A 16,773-nucleotide genomic window follows, 5' to 3' on the forward strand; every position below is an offset into this window, starting at 1 on the left:
AACGAGGACAGACGAGGGGGGGGGGGTACCAATGGATACCAATGAGGGCAAGGGACAAAATAGGGAGCAGCTGTGAGTGGCCCAAACAGCTGATCAAGCACTGCTGGCTCAACTTCCCACCGTGTAGAAGGAAATCAGAGAACCCCCCATCCAACCACCTCGCCATCCAACAGCAGGGGTCTCTGATTGACGGATCGTCAAGCCAATAAGTTATCTAGATGTCAGACCTTGGGAATAACCGGTTCCAGACATCCCAAACCCAACTTCTGGTCAGGGAGATGTTGGTATCTGGGTTCAGTTTGAGTCCGATGTGTAACCCGTCAGTCTGACTTAGCACCTGTGCCTCATTCCTTGTAGCTCACGCTGGCTGGACGGCAGATAGTAATGTCAGTTCTAGTGTCGTGTTTCTTATAAAGTGGGCAGCCGTGCACAGACACGGTTCAGACGGTGTTCTTTCTACTGTACATCGAGTCTGAACAACCCCAGTAACTCCACGCTACGCTGGCATTGGAGAATTCCTACGCCTGTTTCCACTGTAAAGAATCGTTCGGCTCATTAGGACGTCTTTTTCCCCGATTTGCCTCAGAGCTCTTGAATACAATAACCAGAGCATGTTAACAAGAAAGGGGAAACTTTTCTCAGATTTCTCTGTCTGGTTAAGAAAAGACCTCACAACGCCTCCCCAACATGAGGTAACACCATCCAGGTGGGGGCCCCCCTTCTCCTCTTCTTCCCCTCCATTAACCTTTCGTGCTCCCTGGGCCCTCGGGGACCGGTTCTGTTCACAGCTGCATGCAGGTGTCGCTAGTTTCCGCTAGCAGGCCTGTCATCTCCGGCGGGGTGGGGGGAGCAGATCCTCTGGTGTTCCGATCGGTCTACCGGGTTCTGGTCAAGACCGTCTCCACATGCTGATGGAGGCCTCCATCCCCGAGCGACAGGCCTTCACCGCAGCCTGACTGACAGCGACCAGCGCCTCATCCTCTTTAAGAGAGCTTCAAGGGCAGCAACACACACACACACATATACCCGATATAAACGTGTGTGTGCACCACAAGTCAATTTGTGTTGTGTAAGCTGCTTTTGAAATGGTCTGCGTTGCCAAAAAACAGAAATAGCCGGTCCTGCGGAGGCTGAGCGGACCACAAGGTATTTTCCATGTGTTCTCCTTTAGTGGAAAAAACCAGTTTACACCACAGCACACCAAAAAGCACCCAGTTTACCATGACATGCATACTAAAGACTTCTGATCCTGTTTCGTGCCAGCGGGTGTCAGATAATTCTACTTTTGTACAGTTGTACAAATGAGCATCATGATCTTGAAAGGAGAAAGGGAGAGGCACATTCCTCCAAAAGATAATGACATTCCAAACAAAATAACGCTTGACTTTTATTGGAAACATCAATCCTTCTCTGATTTTTTGGCTGGTTCTGACATAATTTCACTTTACCAGCGCAAAAGAGGCAAAACAGACATCTTTTGACTTGTAACAATCAAAAAAAAGGGGGTCTACCCATGCTAATATTTCCCATGAACAAACACCTTGTCAGTCACGTCAAGATATGGGGGAACTACCTCATGGCAGTTCTTCTGATCAAGAGCCAAAGAAACGGGTCCAAATGGTCCTTGATGCTTAAATTGAACCAAACCAGACTTAATAAAGCCATTCTGACACAGACTTGGATCCGGCAGTTCACGATTAGTGTTTTTTTATAAGCATGAAGTTGACCTGGCAGCAGAGGAAGAGAAAACTCCTCGTGAGACGCCTGCAGACTGTAAAACACCTAAGTTGGCAGTCGACTTTTCGCAGGTGAACGAAAGCTGCAGACCAAGCAGGAGGAAAGAAGGGAGGCAGTGCCTGCAGGTGCTCACACAGGCCAGTTCAGATTATGGGTGCGAGAAACCCAACGGTATCTGAGGACATTGCAAACTTTGTACGAAACTAACCACGATTACGTCAATCTCCTAACCTCGTCTTCGCACCTAGGCTCCCAGTCTGCGCCGACCCGCACTCGCCATTCCAGGGTCCAGTCACACGACATTCCTCAAGCCGGTGTGAGGGAGAGAGAGGTCGCCGGGGGATCAGGGGCCAACCGGTGACAGGCTGGGGCAGGCCGGGCGAGTCAAACGCACAACAAGCCGTGCCTTTAGCTTCCACAGCCGGGATGCCTTCAGATCCTGAGGGCGAGTCCTCTCCACACGTCCTTCTACCAACATGTGTGTTTAAGTGTGAGGGCCAAATGAAGGGCCAACGCAAACAGAATTAAGAGCCCAACACTTCTCATTTCTAGTTTCCGCTTTCTTGTCAAGGTCTCTGCCTAAAAAAGAGGCGGTAAAGTAAAACAAACTGGTCGCCTGTGCGTGCCGTGAAAGTGATGAAATGGTTTAGTCACTAAAGAGCCAAGAGAAGTCACAACACTGATTCATTTTTCCTGCCAGATATTTTTGTCCTGAACACACCACTCACCTCGCTAACGACGTCGTGCGAAGGAGGGGAAACACTGGGCTGTATTCTCACCCCCCAACCCCCGTCCACCCCCTCAATCCTAAACCTGTCTGGTCGGCCTCAATGGCACTTTGTGTGCAGGTTTGTTGGTATGTGAATGGGTCTGAGTGCACAGGGGAGACAAGACTGGGTCCTGTCCTCCAAGGAGGGGACTCTGCTAGGTATCTCCCTAAAAAAGGTGAATTCATTGGGGTGTAGAGTGGAACAGGAAGCCCCGCCCTGGACCGGAGTCCTCAGACGCTCCCGGTGCGTTCAGGTTCTCGGAGGAGCAGCTAGCTTGGCTCGCTCCTGCTGCTTCTACTCCCCTCACTGGTGCGGTTGTGCAAACGGAAACGTGACCAGCATTCGTTTGAAAGTAATTAGAAAAGTTCTGGAAAAAACAGGACTCACGTCAAACTTGTGGCTCGGCTCGACGCTCCCGTTTATAAACGGAACGGTTTATACGCACGGATGTGATAAAGGCCTGTAGCGACTTCTTGTAGCTTTAAGAATCTATTTCTGCTTCAGTTGCAGGAGAAAGAACTGTAAATATTAAGTTTTAGAAACTTCAATCTAGACCACACTATAAACTGTAGTGATTTATAACTAAATCCTTTAACTGTTTGTTTGTGCAATCAGTAAAATAAATTCAGTTTGTATTCCAATGTGAACATTTCCAGAGGAGGCAGACTGGGCCCGTTTCTCTTCGTTCCATCCAATTTTTGCCAACACTAAAATGTCAAAGTTGCACTAAAAGTCGTGAGATCTGTATAGAATTAAGGTATTAAATCAAACATACCTGTTTGCAGCAAACCGAGCCCACTGTCTGACACTCCATAATGCCGCTTGATGTCGAGCATGACGCCTGTGAACAAGAAGAGGGAACATAAATGTTAATTTTTATAGTCTACGGATGTCTGTAATGTCTTGTGATGATTGCTGGATGTGATGGACCTCCATCGAGATCAATATAACATCCCTCCTGACGTCCAGACTATAATAATTGTCGATAAAAGACAGAAAGGCTTAATATATGTGTAATTTCTGGTGTTAAAAATCTACACATGCCTTCTGTTTAACACCTAAAAACACTTTCTCCCCCGTCGCCTCTCTTGAACGGCCAGATGACAGGTCAATATTTCTGGCTTCTCATCAGTCATTCTAACTCAAACACCGTGAGAAACCAAACAGCCTTTGAAGACGTATCAATCCCGTTGCTGAAATCGGAGAGCAGCTTCGCAAACCGCTCGACGAAACTATGCGATCAGTCAGAGGGGGGGAGCGTTGAGCGTTTCGACGAAATCAGATGATGAAGAAGATCAGAGGGAGATAAATGAAACTTTGGGGTATTAAACACATTTAAGCGCCGGTTAACGAGTCTCATCAAATGGATTCCACTCCTCTTGAGACCACCAGCTTGGAAAGATTCAAAGCTTTTTCTTACTGAGACCAGAAAAGGGATATTGCATCTCTAGAAAAGCGTGCTGAAGCATCGCGTTGGGCTCGGTGGAGTTATTCACTTCTTTGTGAAACTGGCAGGTCGGCGGCGGGGGCTTCATCACCGCACCGCTCATGAAAATTCAACAGCAAAGCATGACTAACATTTGAAGAAGGCGTCCGGCTCGGATCCTGCAGCAGACCGGCGTGACCGGGTATAACCCGACCTCTGGACGAGCTGCTGCAACTTTCAGAAATAACACACACACACACACACTTCCCTGTCTTTTTTGCCCTTTTTTGCAAAAGATAGGAAAGTTGGTTGTGCTTCAAAGGCGGCGCGATGCAGAGGCAGGTTGGACGGACGCATACGTCACATTCCTGTCATCCGAGTCAAGACACCTGCTCGCATTCTCACGCCGTGGGCCGCATTCCTCTTTAGGCGCCGCGCTTACGTCCCCCCACCTCGTTTCTCTTTCGTAATGTCGCCGCTTGAAGGTGAGACGTTATCACTGGGTTTAGGGTGAAACCCACCGAACGAAGACACACACACACACACACTCACACACACACACACACATAGGCGTACGCTGGGTAGCTGGTTCTTGTTAGCGCACAATACGGCAATTATGCCGCTTCAAGGCCGACTTTGTGCGTCCAGGCAGGTAAATCTTAATCTCCAGTTAAAGTTGCAATGAATTATGGGGTACAGGGGTCAAACGGCGACAGCCGCGTTTAACACTGTACTATACAACCGCAATTAGCCAGTACACACACATTTATACACACACACACACACACTGGTGGGAGGGGGATTCCTACACCAGATGGTGGAGCGTCCCCCCAGGACGGAGTGAGCCACACCCGTCTACCATTACCAGACATTAATAAAGGTAGAATCCAAAAAAAAAATCTGATTGGCATTGCAGAGATTTATTTAGAGTAGATACGAGATAAAAGATCTTATCTGTGGAGAACATAAACTGAGGAGAAGTTGAACTAAATGTCATTATCTAAACGTCTCCATTAGTCAGTGAGCGGCTAGCGAGCGGCGGTGTTTATTGTGCTGCGTTCAGGCGCAACGGGCTGTGTAATGAACTGAGCTAATCTGTAAGGGATTACAGAGCGCCAGCAGCGGCGTGTTTGTGTAGCAGCCAATCGGAGCTATCATCTCTGCTCTCAATGAGGCCTTTTAATGCCAGTCAGTCCAACTCTGCCGCTCTGTTTTCTCTTCCTTCCCGTTTCTCTCGCTCTCCCCTCGACCTTTCACGAAATCTTCTTTTCCTTCTCGTTTTTTTCCCGCCGAGCGATTCCTGCTTTTATTTTATTACCGCACAAACGTGTCTTATTAAACTTGAGGGATTCAGATCTGCATCTGATGCTGAGGTTGCAAAACCCTCAACCTAGTTACCACCACCTAGTCCAGTTGCCATGGCAATAGTGTAAGGGAAGGTCAAGAAAACACCAAGGGACTGTTATCTAATGCTAGCTGTCTAAGTGTTGCATTGTCTGCAAACACGCAAACTCGCACATGTTATTTAATAGCAATCACGACGTCAAAGCGGCGCAGGAAAAGGACGGATATTTCACATCACATCGCAAACACACCCCGACGGATGCGTTCTAGCTAACACGCTAATGAGTTTGTCAAGATTCCCTCCGCCGGGTCGGCTGACGCCAACCGAGAGACACGGCAGGAATGTGGATCGTCCTGACGGCGCACAAAAGTACCGCCGGCGACTTCCACCTTCTGTCAAGGTAACACATGACACAGACACGCCCTCTGACACACTAACATCATACTGTACACTCCCATACAGTAGTTTAGCTAAAGAAAGCACACCAAAGACGCGGGTAAATGATTGGTCAAGAAAGGTCGTAAATGTTTCTAATAATACGCTGCGGCTCTTTAGACCGTTTGATCCCAGTTGGCTTTTGATTAGTCAGCCGCTAACGCTAGCGTGTCCTCTGACACACGGGGCATTGGATTTATTGTCATGCTAACCTTTTAGCACTGAAAACATCGAGTCGGGAGCTGACACTTATTCCACCCGCTCATAAAGTCCGCCTTTATGACCGCTTGAGAAGAAATGAGTCAAAGCAGTGAACGCCGGCGTGCCACAAACACTGCATTTAGAACGCTGAATGGTGCTTTCTTTCCAAGTGTAGCTAGCGGCCCGTTGGCTACCTGTGCATGCTGGGATTTATGAAGCGTGCTCATCAACGCAGGAGCAAATGTTTCTGAGTGAAATGTAGATTTTTTTTCTGTAAATCGCTCCAAGAGGGAACATTTGAATGAGAATACAGCGTGCCGGTGACGGTCTGGTGCCAGCATCGCTCCTCTGGGACCACCATACGCTTCGCACCATAAGTGAGCACACAAACGCCAGCCCACGCAAACACACACACACACACACACACACCACGCCCAATGCTATCCACTCCATCAGCCTGGAGGGAACAGATTTTATATCCCCCAACAGAGACTGGAGGATCTCCGGCCCCGCTCCGTTCTATTTCTGCTCCTAGAAACTAGGCTAAAAGGACGGAAGGGATGGCGGTCCAATTTAAAAGAGGCGCCGACGACACGGGGGGAGTCATGATAGAGATGGTGGCTGCAAATTGGGTCGGTTGGATCGGTGAAGTTTCCATTGTTTATGCGAATAGTGTTTGTGTGTGTGTGTGTGTGTGTGTGTGTGTGTGTGTGTGTGTGCTGCCCTTTCCCCCGCTTTCCCCGCCTGGTGTGTGTCTGCGTGAGACGGAGCCAATGGATGGAAGTCGTTCATCCTGACCGGAGGATGACGGGCAGCGGTGAACCGCACTGCTGATGTGGCCAAATCCTTCCCCCTTCGTTCCTGCGAAAAGGGGGGATCCCTTTTCAAGTGTCAACCCCCAGTCAGTATAAATAGACTGGGAAGGGAAGAACAAGGGGGGGGGGGCATAATGAGGGAGGAGAAAGTGGATCTTTGCGACTGTTTTTTTGGAAATTGGGTGTGTGTGAGACAGTCCAGTCTGCAGAGTGTCTCAGACGGCGAACCAGGAGAAAGCTGACCACAAATATGCCCGACTCGACTCTGGCCGGCGGGCTCCTGACCGACTGCACTCCTCCTTTGCCATGTGGCCGCAGTGGGCGGGGGGGAACACTTTTTCCATTCCACTTCCTTTTTTCCCCCCCAGCCACACCGAAAGGAAACGTGCAGCAGATGTCTGGGAAAAGTGTTGCATTGGCGGCAACGGGAGCGACGGATGGGATCCTGCAACCCGCCGGCTGTGGAACACTGTTGACACCAACTGAAGCTGCAAACATGAACTCTATGGTGACGTCCTACCAGTAGATTCTGTGATCTTCTGCTCTGGAATTCATGTATATCACATATAATCCCTGGATGCATCTTGCAGCTGTGCATACTTTGCGATGACGTCACCAATCGAAGCCAAACATCCCACCCAGATTAGCATCTTTAAACAAATTTGGGAGCGGTTGCACGGTGCTATCTATGATATCATAACTCAGAGTATATCTGACAATCTCGTAAACTAGATCCACCGATGTTCGAACTCTACTTTCATATTTCATCTCCTCCTCTGTGTGGGGTTGGAGATTGCGATATTTCCCCCCGATAACGCTGGAAACAGCTGTTCCTCTAATCCGAATCTGTGACGGCCAAGCAGGGCTGAAATCAAATTAAAGGCCTGTAGGTTGTGCCAGCCAAACCACTTTGATTAATAGAGTATTTTTCCCCACTCTAATCGTTTTATTTGCTCGCTAATCAAAAGCTTGCATTCTGCTGGAGGTTCTCGGTGCATTAGTCCCAGCCGGCGCGTGCTAAATATTTGATGGCGGTGGAGAAGATGCAAAGTGAAGCATCAGGAGAGCAGACTGAACGTATAGCTCATCAATAATGAATCCGGGGCTAGCCCCACTTGTTCGGATGAGATAATGGATGAGACGTGTTGGAAAGGGAGGGCGGTGAAGCGCGGCAAAAGGTATTTGAGATGAGATGAGACCGTCTGGACGTCGTTTCACGCCGTCGACACCTCAGAGATACCCGAAGAGGAGCTGAAGTCAGCCTCCACAAACATCCTGAGGTTTATTTTTTGAGAGAATCTGAATATTTATCTTAGATACGACAGAGTTCAGTTCAGGTTGGAATGCTGAAAGTCACTCACATACACACCTGAACACACACACACACACACATAGATACCTGAGTTCACAAACGCACACCTGAGTGCACAAAGACATACCAACCATACTGAGCTCTTATTAAGGAAATGCAGGGTCATGTGGATACGGGGGACGGCGTGTTCAGTCGCAAAAATGAGAAGAATGTCAGGAAGATTCATTTTAAATCTGACTTTCTCCTCTGGTCCTTGTGGTTTCTTGGGGAATCCACCACAATTGGTGCTGAAGCGTGACGCTGTGCGATTAGCATCAGCTGTACTTACAGTCTAGATAAGCTTTCTCTGCTTTGTGACGCTCATTCAGACAAATTAATAATAATTATCCTCTAAAATACAGCTCATTAGGGCTCCATGATGTTCTTATTTGCAATGAGAAGAATGGAATTCTGGGCTGTCAGTCTTGACGAGCGTTTCATTCGCTATCTGACTTCCCTTTGATTCACTCAAAGTGACAATAAGACATCCGCGGGGCTCACATGCCGGCTCCCCACACCCCACAGTGTCATTTCTCAAAAACGCAGGGTGGAAAATTACCCTGAGACCTGACAGAGAGAGAGGAATATTAGCCAAGAGTCTCATTTTCAGGTCAATTTAGCATCAGACTGTCAGAATGCAGCCGCGCTCTCCATCATTCAAACCACCAAATAGAAAAATTCACAGCTGAATGGAGGATTTAAACGTTCATATTTTTGTTTTTTAGTAAAAAAAAAACAACAGAAAAATTCTCTTTATTTTGGATTTATATTGTTTTATTCTGAAAAAATGGTTTAAGATTTGTGAAAAAGGAATAAAATTCAAAGCATATGAGCAACTATTCTATTGAAAACTGGATTTTACAGCTTGTAAATGTAGAAAAAATATTTTAAAAATATATATAAAATAAATAAATAAATACAAATAAAAATAAATACAAAATATTAATAATAAATAAATGAACAAACAAACAAACAAATAAAAAATAGAGAAAGAAAAAATGAAGATGAAATGACTGAAAATCCATTAACAATAGGTTTTAAATTAGTAATAAATTAAAATAATCATAAAAAAAGGGGAAACAATGAAAGATGTTTTAATCTTCACTTACATTATGATAAAATCCATTGTAATAAATTTGTTTCTAACGTGAATCTCCACTCCAGACACAGCTAACGTGGCTAACGCTATTGTGTCTGCTGGGAGTGTGTAGCTGAATAAATATGAACGTCAAACATGTTCTGTCCATCTCCTGTATTCCCATCACAACCGCTGCCTGAGGCAAGACGTATAAAACCGTTCAAAGTCAAGGTGACCTCTCCGTCGCCGGGCCCATGCACGGTTGCGATCACTCATGGGTTTCACCTCCAATGTGACGAGGATGGTGAGGTCCATGGTGAGCTATGACTTTTCATATTTCTATCAATCATTATAGAACCCAAATACGTCAAATCTAACAGAAGAATGACATCAGAGGTGACTTCTCCGTGTTTGACCCCTGAAACGGAACCTTTCCATTTGCGTGTTTCAGCTGATCTGACTGTGGGAAAACACGCCGAGGCTCCTCTTTTGTTCATCTGTGACTTCCTGCACATACCAGGCGTGTTTCACCAGAAGAATAGCCCGCATACCTGCAGCTCGCCGCCTCAGGCGTCACATGCACCTATCAGAAAGTCATTAACCGCATTCAGAACTTCGCTCCGTCGCGGCGACTCAAATCCTTCCGTGGACAACCCGGAGGGAGACGCGACCTCCTCCTGCTAAACATCGAGAAACAGCCTCGACACGGGTTCATCTTCATTTACTTTGTTCAGTGTTGTAAAAAAATGACCCGCCCTGAGAAGCGATGAGTCAGCAGTCGCTCTGGGAAACAACACACTGTCATCGGCGCAAGCATTAAGGAAATAAAACACAAATGCAAAAGTCTGACTCCTGGCTAATAAAGGCGAGATAAATCAGTCACAAATAATAGAACGATACTGTCTGGTATTCAACCTTAATACCTTCACATGCATGACACACACGTGTGTGTGTGTGTGTGTGTGTGTGTGTGTGTGTGTGTGTGTGTGTGTGTGTGTGTGTGTGTGTGTGTGTTGTCCCTGCAACAACATTGATGTCCTGGAAACACAAACCCAATGACGTTTTCACAAAGGAATTCAGTCCTAAGTGCGAACAGTAGAAACACACACACCTAAAGGTTGTATGTGTGTGTGTGTGTATGTGTGTGTGTGTGTGTCCACCCCTGACCTGGGGCAGTCTTGACAGGGGTCAGCGCCCTGGTTCAACATTTCACAGTAACAAATAGGACAAACCCAGGAATGGGAATCCTGCTGTAATCTCATCTGGTACTGACAACACAGATACCTACAAATGAAATCAACTTAAAACATGTGAGGTAACACACACACACACACACACACACACACACACACGACCATATCCTGGGAGCTTATTGGTTGTGTAACCCCTCTGTTAAATTTCTCACATGTAAATGCGGGGGGGAAAGATAACATTTTTCCCTGAGAGGAAAGGCTTTTTAAAAGCAACGGCTGCTGTAAATAATCACGGTAAACGTTATTCCAGCCGCTTCGCGGCGGCGCCGAGTGCTCAACATCCCTCCATCCCGAACGCCGCAGCCCCGCTTTCACTACCCAGAACAACTTGTTAACGTGTCGGAGAGAAAAATCCAATTTCACCGCGTCTCAGGATATTACAGTTCCATCAGCGGTCAATATTTAGTGTGTGTGTGTTCACACTCCTCCCGTATCAGAAGCCATTTTAATACGACGCGACGCCCATTTGAGTTGTAGGATGCTTAATGCGACTGCTGCAGAAATAAAAGCCAGAACAGACGGTATGCAGGGAGTGAGGAAAGAACTTTTTTTTTCCTCTCGCTCTTTACGCAGCGATGATCTATTATTTGACAGCGGAGCGCTCCATACATCACAATTCTCCTCCTCTCTCCCTGTGATCTCACGGTTCCGTTTGACGACTTGGAGGCCTCGGCTCGTTCTTCATCCATGATGGCGTCCGAGGGCGTGCCGATGTGCTCGGATCGGGAGGATACGCCGCGAATCATCTCGCCCTTGTTTATCTCGCACTGGTATAAACGCCGGGTTCTCCGAGGACAAAACGGGAGGTCGGTTATGATCAAGATCTTCAATTATCTTCAAATGTCGAAGATCAACAAGCAGATTGAGCCAAACGCCGTCGTCTTTGAGAGCTGACTCGTCGAGCCGCAGGAAGCCAAAAGATAAGGAGGCGATTAGATAAGGCGCCTGCGTGTCGAAACAGTCCTTCGTTCTTCACTCGCTGGACTTTGTTAGGAACAAGCTGGAGATTTCAAAGTCCCAAGAAGAAGAAATCTCGATGCTAATCACGCCAGTGGAGGTTTTTTTTTGTAAAGAACCTCCATGAGTTTTTCACGCCGACGGAGTGAAAACGGCTTGGAGAGAAGTGTGTCTCCCCGGTGGTAAAATGTGGAGAAGCCACATGAAAAGGCGCCGGCGCTGGCAGGAGGAGAACCCCCCCACCCCCCCATCTAATTCCATCAGTTACTATTACAGATGTCGGCTAAATCGGAGCCGAAGGAACACACAGACTGTTTTCTTACGGCGCTGGAAATGGAAGGCCAGGATATAGACGTAACGAGATTAGCGGGGGATATCTGTGGGAAACCGGTCTGGAAAAGTCCACCCCAAGAGTTCCGTCTAACATCTGTGGATTAAAATCAATATTTATCCATCAGGAGTGAAATAAAAGACGTGGAGTTTGACAGATGTTGAAATCCCCTGCTTTAAAAAAATGTGCCGAAAACGATCGTGTTGCCTTTCAAAGACACTTCATCTGGTGTCTAATTCAAAACAGCTCCACATCAGACGGGTGGGGATGGGGGTGTGGGGTGTTTTAGAGTTGGGGTTGGGGGGTGGGGGGTGGGGTTCTTGATATACAGAAGGCAGCAACGCTGTAAAGTAAATTACAAGAAGGCTTTCCATCTGTTTTAATGGCTCCGCTGTTGTTTGGGGACCTTTTAATGCGAACGCTGTAAAAGCCCAAAGAGGGAGTCGAGTGAAGGCTGAAACCACCGACAGCTGAACCTCGGGGCAGCACCCACACGGCCCACACAGCGTCTCGACACGGTTTTGTCAGCGAGGACACACTCCCTGCTTGTCTAATCCTGACAGATTCTGCGGAAACGCTTCGTGTTACCGGGTAGATCTCCACGAGGAACTGGGATTTCACATCTCCACTTCTCTCGGATTGGAAAGAGGTGCAAAGAAGACAGACGACAAGCTTTAGCATGAGCTCGCTACGCCACATGCTAATGCGGCGGATGCCCCATGGGCTCATGTGGACGGCGGTGATGAGTCGCTGCGGCAGGAGTGGAAAGAGCTGTCAGGAATGAGACTGCACGGCTTGTCGGACTGGACGGATCGCTCCATCGTTCTCAAAGTGCAACAAAGAGCTGGGCTTAAGAGGATTATTACTGTCAATATGCTATATGCTAACACGTGAGGGACGTGACCCTCATTTTGGGTATTCCTGGAATGACAGCTTGATAGAAAATTCACCTTAAGATGCCCAGAAGAGGCGCTAATCTCCAGATTAGGTTGCAGACAGTCTTTCCTAGCCAGGTAGAGGACGACTCTGGTCGCACACAGGAAGGGGGCGGGTGGGGTTAACACAAACCGGGGTTTACTTACTTTAAGTGCTCAATGTCTGCCCGGCATATCCTCATATTCTCTGAAAAAAAAAAAAAACCCCGCACCTAATCCCTTCTTTATGATAAGCTGTGGAGGAGCTTGGACTGTCTGCTCCAGGACTACAGAGACCAGCAACAGGATTTAAGGTTTCAAAGCCAATCTCAAATTAAATTAAACACAGTGGTCCAGTTAATCCCAGCAGCGCGCCCGTGCACTCAGTAGCAAATGGAATACAAGAGGCTCCGGATTAAACGGCTGATTCCGTAAAGCCGGAGACAAGCGACCCGTCAGCCCGTCGTAACTCCGGCCCGACCCGAGCGAGACAGTAGTCTGATTTTAGACGTGATGGGAGGAAGATGACATGTTGGTTTGTTTTATGCTGTAATATGTTTAATTCCTGGGTTTAATTCCCGGGATTAACGGAGCGATCAGAGTCTCTGTTGTAATTTTCTCACCATTGTTGTGCAGCAGAATGGCCCCCGTGTCGGGACCGGTGGCCCTCTGTCTCCGTCACAATGCTTCAGTGATCCACACCACAGTAAAGGCTGCTGGTACAAAGACCTTTTGACGGGGGGGGGGTGATGTGAGGTGGGGGGCAGGACATCGGCACTAGGGCTGAACCCGCCCTGCATTCTGCATCCACCCCCCACCCCCCAACTGCCTGCCTCCGCAGCATCCAGAGGAAGAAGAAGAGTGTGGAGATGATGTCCTCACACTCACACTCACACACACACACACACACACACACACACACACACACACACACACACACACACACACACAGAGCTGCCAACAGATGTGCAGCTTCCACCACTTAATTACGACAGCAATGGAGCTCCCACAGCAGGAGAGGAGATGGAAGAGGGAGGGCTGTGTGTGTGTGTGTGTGTGTGTGTGTGTGTGTGTGTGTGTGTGTGTGTGTGTGTGTGGTTGATAGTCCAGGTTGTGTGTGTGGGTCTCTCTTCAGACGTTCAGAGAAGGATCATGATGGAGGAAGACGGACGAGGATGAGGATGGAGATAAAGATGAGGATGGGGTGAGGATGATGATGATGATGAGGATGGGGATGAAGATGAGGATAAAGATGAGGATGGGGTGAGGATGATGATGAGGATGAGGATGGGGATGAAGATGGGGCTGCAGAGTGAAACTCAGGCTGGAGGAGATCCGAACATCATCAGAGAAAAGTAAACTGATTAAAAGACGAGGAATCGAGCCTCATCCGAGTCAGCAGGAGCACAAATACAGAACACACACACACACACACACACACACACACACACACACACACACACACACACACACACACACACACACGCTTTCCTCCGTTCTCCACGCTGCAGCAGTATCTTTAACTCTTTCAGTGCCACGGTGCACCGTCCAAGCCTCCACCAGGGGCCTCGACGGCAAAACCAACATCCAAACATGATTAAACTCGGATCAGAATCAAATCGATGATCATCCAACGCGCCACGCAGGGCTGACAGGACAGCCATCAGATCTTTAGTGACTTCATAGAAATGAGGAAACCGCACAGACAGAAAAATGCACAGATACATACAGAACGATTCATTCTCTGCCCCTTTTTCTTAGAATAAAAGAAAAATGCTGCATCAGGACCTGTTCTCACATTTCATCCCACTCCTCCACTACAGATCGAACACGGTGTTCAATTGGAATAAAGTCTGTTCTGGCTCTGGATGGAGAGCAAATAGAGGGATAGATAGAGGAATAGAGAAAGAGAACGAGAGGAGACGCGGACTCTTCAGGGGGAGGATTAACACCGCATCGCTCCGTCTCACCGGAATAAAACGGGTTTATAATCCACGGCTGGACCACCACCCCCTAACACGGACCGTGACGCCCCCCCCCACACCCCCTTTACACTGACACTAGTCTGCAAGATGCGCCCATCCTTCACACACAGTCAGGTTTGTGGACAGAGGACTTAATTGGTCGATTTGCAATTATCAAAAAGCCACGAGTGGGTGGGTGTGGGGGGGTTATTATTACTATTATTATTGGACACCCAGCAGTGTGGTGGTTGTCGCCGGTTGCCCGTTGCGCGTCTAAACCCATTGTTCCGCCCGTCTCCGCCGCTCCGCACCGGCCGGCAATGAGCGCATCCACCCCCCTACCCCAACCCGCTCCACCCCCCCACCCCCCAGACAATAAAGATAATTCCACAGATTTGGATCTAAATGGTTCTAAATGAAGGGAGGAGGCGGCTGTCTTACCGACCACCGTGTATCGGTCCATGTAATTGAGGACGTTCCCGAAGCTGAGGATCCCGGCGGCGGCGGCCGGCGAGCGGCATCGGAGCAGCGCGGCGCGGAATTTGTGCCCCGGTTTGCAGGGGTGGAGGTCCGGGTTGGGTTTCAGTCCGGGACTCATGCTGCCCGACAGCGTGCGCACCTCGTCCGAACTGCTGCAGCCTTCAATCTCACATCCATCGCTCTCCACGCACATTTTGCGGGCACAGAAAAGCTCTAGCGCAACAGAAAATTTAAAAAAAATAATAATTACAAAAAAAAAAAAAAAAAAAGCGCAGGAGAGGAGATCAGTTCAAGAAGGACCAGGACCGGGCTTGGGTTCGGGTCCGGAATCACTCTTGGTGGGTTTCTGGTCGCGGCTGGTGAAGCGCAGGAGCGACTCTTGCGGGGTTCATGTTTTCCTCGCGGTGCGCGTTGACGGACGGACGGAGCGCTCCTCACTGGCTTTTTCCCTAAGCACTCAGCGCTATAGTGCGGGGGGGGGGGGGTGTGTGGATGGGGGAGGGAGGGCGTGACCTGGTTGTAAAACTCCTCCCCCCCCTCGAAGCCCTGATGAGAATGATGGAGGCGCACCTGATGGCGCGCAGGGGAATGCGCTCGGAGTGCGGACTTCTATGCATGAGGCGAATCACTTTTTGTTTTTGCGCATCACAGATTTGTAATTTAATAACGTCATTATGTCAAAAGTTATTTTTCTCTAAAGCTCTTTTTATAGAAAACTGAAGCTGACTGTCATTGATCATGAAATGTGCTTGTCAGCTGTTTGCGTGAAGACATTTTAAGCAGCTCCATCTTTTCCTTGGATGCGTCATAGAGGAAGGTTGTTGTTTTTAGTGGATTCTTCACTCTTCCTCCTCCCACAGGACATCCCAAAATCCATGATTGAGGTGATGGAAGTAAATCAATAAATGGGTGGAATTAATGATTCTTGATTACAGCAGAACCTTATTTAAGAGAGAGTAAACAAACAAACAAATAGAGCTGAAAATGTGGCAGCAGCCGTCAGGAGCTCAGACAAACGCAAGAGCTTCTTTTAATGAACTGAAACTTTTTCTTTTTCAGTTCCTCAAGGCGTTCCGGTTCCTCTGTTCATTCCTCTGTCTGTCTGGTTTTATTATAGTAGGGAATAGATGAGTCTGTTTGCAGTGTGTGTGGAATAACCGGTCATTATGTGCACTGAAGCCCCCCACAAGTCGACGGTTTACAGGGTTAGTCCGTCCACGTCCACGTCAGTCACCTGTCCAGCCGAGAAGGACAGAAACCAAAAGGGTCAAATTAACAAGAGGGAACCTCAACGTGTCCACACCGGGGGCCACATCAGCACACCGGCTGTCTTCAAAGGGCCAGATGTAACTAATACATGTAACTATATGTGTTATTTAAAATAAATGTAACTACTCCTTAATGTTACATAAATCTGAATTTATTACTTATTCAACAGTTAGACAGAAACAACATGTTTGTTTGTTTCTCTGTTCTAACAAATCCATTTGATTCATCAGGTGATTAAACCCACAGAACTCCATCAATCAAGGATCAATAAAGAAAAGAAAAAGAAAAATAACACCAGACAAAAGTTAGGACATTAACTTTGTTCAAAATTTAAAATGGGCTTAAATACTGCATTGTGGGAAATGTAGTTTGTGTTCAAAGCACACTTGCAACTTATTTATTTTTAGACCCTCCTTTTATGCTCTCGTGGGCCACATTAAATGATGT

General features: G+C 47.8%; 1 protein-coding gene across 2 annotated transcripts in view; it reads right to left on the minus strand.

Annotated features, from left to right (window-relative positions):
- The window catches only part of spns2 (SPNS lysolipid transporter 2, sphingosine-1-phosphate), a 39,827-nt gene extending 24,345 nt beyond the window's left edge, over positions 1-15,482 (minus strand). The window contains exons 1-2 of one of the 2 annotated variants that reach the window (XM_068332099.1): positions 15,019-15,482; positions 3,283-3,348 (exon numbers count right to left, since the gene is read on the minus strand). In XM_068332099.1, coding sequence (XP_068188200.1) covers positions 3,283-3,348; positions 15,019-15,250 — 298 coding nt within the window. In that variant the 5' untranslated portion in view covers positions 15,251-15,482. Of the gene's footprint in view, positions 1-3,282; positions 3,349-13,236; positions 13,896-15,018 lie in introns of those variants that run through there. The other variant, XM_068332100.1, reaches the window with a different exon arrangement.
- Positions 15,483-16,773: the final 1,291 nt, after the last annotated feature.

This window comes from Antennarius striatus, chromosome 13 (assembly GCF_040054535.1).
Source record: "Antennarius striatus isolate MH-2024 chromosome 13, ASM4005453v1, whole genome shotgun sequence".
NCBI lineage: Eukaryota > Metazoa > Chordata > Actinopteri > Lophiiformes > Antennariidae > Antennarius > Antennarius striatus.